The 2929-nt window shown below is 45.1% G+C and overlaps 1 protein-coding gene across 1 annotated transcript in view; it reads left to right on the top strand.

Moving 5' to 3' along the window:
• maml1 (mastermind-like transcriptional coactivator 1) overlaps window positions 1–1910 on the top strand; it is an 11633-nt gene extending 9723 nt beyond the window's left edge. The window contains exon 8 of the mRNA XM_017307038.1: window positions 3–1910. Coding sequence (XP_017162527.1) covers window positions 3–436 — 434 coding nt within the window. The 3' untranslated portion in view covers window positions 437–1910. The remainder of the gene's footprint in view (window positions 1–2) is intronic.
• Window positions 1911–2929: the final 1019 nt, after the last annotated feature.

The raw sequence follows: 2929 nt of genomic DNA, 5'->3' as shown, positions 1-2929 counted from the left end.
CGCCTTCGCCGCTAACGCCTTCCACATGCAGCAGCCACGCATTCCCAAAATGGCCGTCGCCGGCTCCACCTCCTTCGGTGGGCGCGCCGTGCCGGGCCTCAACCAGCAGATGATGCAGACTAACATGGCCGCCCAGCAGAGGGCGCCGCCAGCCGCTCAGACTCAACATCAGCCAGCCAATCAGAGCGCTCCGGTGCTGCCGGACCTGGCGGCGTACGGACCGCCGCAGGCCGGCGGGCGCCAGGCGCTGCCGTGTAACCAAGGTTACCAGGTGAGCCGCGGCGGCGGGCAGCAGCAGCAGCAGCTGTCGTTCGGCTACAACGCGGCGGCGGGAAGCTTTGCCGCCGAGAGCGAGCTGGTCGACTCGCTGCTCAAGGGCCAGAGCACACAGGAGTGGATGGCCGACCTGGACGAGCTGCTGGCCGGACACACATAGGCCTGGTCCTGACCCGGTTCTGGTTCTGGTTCTGACAGGAAGTGGGCGGCCGTTTGCTTACAGGCTGACAGTCGGTTGGTTCTGACCTCTGAACTGAAACCAGCAGTGGAGCGATTCTCCTGGTAGAACCGGACTGGACCAGAACCGCCTCATCATCATCGTGTGACTCCAGCTCTTGACTGGACAAACAGGAAAACGGCATTAAAGGTTTAGATTACATCACTTCCTGTTCTCAGAGCCACGCCCCGTCTGGTTTACGTTTCAGTTTGGAAAAACCAACATGGAGGTCAGAGGTGTTCTGATGTCACAGCAGACGAACCAATCAGAGAGCAGAACCAGCCAGACTGTGGTTCTGCTCTCTGATTGGTTCATTCTGGTAACCAGTCAGACAGCAGGTCAATGTTTTGTTGGTTCTGATTGGAGAGCAGAACCGAACTTGTTCATTTTCCTTCCCATTGATCAGTTATTGGGTCTGAATCAGTTTCACGACGTATTTATTGATCCCTGCTGATGACATCATCGACTCGTCAGAACCATCCAGAACCCGACCCGGGTCTTTCACCAGGCGCCCCAGAAGTTTGATCCACTTCCTGTCCAACCCCAGCTCTGGTTCCCAGGTGTGTTGATGACATCATCACTGCGCTGCGGCCAGAGATACAGGAACCGTTCCCAGAATGACCTCCTGTTCCTGGATGTTGGCGCTTCCTGGTTCTGCCAGGCGTGTAAATCTGACGGAGTACTACTGAACCACTGGACTGCCCCCCGCCCCCGCCCCCGGCCCCCTGTGGCGGCCATCTTGTTCCTCCTCGGCCTCCAAGCTGAAGCTTCATTTTCATACTGTAGGGAAATTTATGGAAACAACAACAGTTGGTTCTGTGTATGCAAAGCTGCTCCTCTCTGGATGTTTCCGTGGCGATCACTCTGCATTAATGAAGCTCTGCAGGAAATGCAGCCTGAACCCCGAGTCCGGTCTGCCAGGCCGCAGATTATAATCTGACCTTCAGCGTCTAATCCAGCAGAAAAACCCAGTAATGTGTTAATCTGCTGCAGCTTCAGGTCAGGAAGTGAAGCGGTTCTGATCCAGATCGTAACGCTGGGACGGCCAACATCGCCTCGGGACGTTTTCTGACAGCGTGGGATTATCTACTGTACTGTTTCTGTGTGTGCGGTTGGGTTTGGCTCGGTTCTGCCGCCTCTGGGCCCAAACGGCTCTCTGTAAATGTCTATAAATATATTTTTGTTATGTAAACCTTTCCTAATGATCTGGAGAAGATAGAAGTTATTTTTATATATTGCAGCTGAATTTTGTAAGTATTTTATACTTTTGATATGGTTCTCTGTAAAGCAAGAGTATTATGTAAATATAGTTCTCTAGAAACAAATCTGCAGTTTGGTTTGGTTTTTATCTGGAAACATCGTCGTCATGATTCGGCTTTTTGAAAAGTAGAAAATAAAGTTTCATCCTTTGTCTCAAGGCCAGTCGAACATATTTTAAATATTTCTATGTTCACTTACTTTTTAACTCAGTTTCACATTATTTCAGCAACCAAAATGCATTTGTTAAAGTTTTTCACTGAAATATGAGGAGCCACAAGAAAAACGTCTACCATTATTAAAATAGGGATTAATGTTGATGCTTTTAATTTGAAATATAACCGAGAGTTTTTGTTAAATGGATCCGCGATTGTTGAAACAGCACTTTTACGTTTTTAAAAGTGTTCAATCAGTGATTCTTGAGAATGGGGACAAAACATTTTATGGATAAAGCGCAAAATTTGAATAAAATATACAAAATATAATTTTTTCAAATATCTGAGTAACTGGGTCATGTGATCACAACAATGTATATTTTCCAGGTATTTGGTGAATATTTATTTTAAACATTGTAGTCGGTGGATGATGCCTGTAAAATCCCTCGTCCAGGAGCAGAACTCAATACATTATAATAGTTTAAAACTATTAAAGAAATACTAAAATTATATATTATGACAATTAAGTATGAGTAGTGATATAAATAATTATAAAAGTATCAAATTGAATTAAAAATAATTTTTATATATTTTCCAACTCCATTGAAATTTGTCCCTAGTTTTTGTCAACACCGTCAGAAATGAAAAGAATGTAATAAATCAGGCATTATTGGGGGCACCAGAACTTCTGAGGACCCCATGACCACTTCCTGTTTCTTCCTTTGCTAACAGGGCTAGTTAGCTCCGGTTAGCTTAAGTTATTCTTTAGTTTTTTTATTCTTTTTATTCCTAAGTTGTTCGTCACAACCATGATGTGTCAGCACCATAACTGACTATTTACAAAACTTTGATGGAATTTTGTGAAATAAAAGCTTAATTTTGGTAAAATGTAAAGATTTCATGGACCTGATGAGCTACAACATGGCCTCCTTCAGAATAACATCATATAAATTGAGGTAGTTTGGCTTTTTGTCAACTCAGAGGTTTTGTGACTCTTTCAGTGAAATTGTTGTCAAATTTAACT

The sequence above is a fragment of the Poecilia reticulata genome, linkage group LG10, assembly GCF_000633615.1.
Source record: "Poecilia reticulata strain Guanapo linkage group LG10, Guppy_female_1.0+MT, whole genome shotgun sequence".
NCBI lineage: Eukaryota > Metazoa > Chordata > Actinopteri > Cyprinodontiformes > Poeciliidae > Poecilia > Poecilia reticulata.
This window is presented reverse-complemented; position numbering and strand designations above follow the sequence as displayed.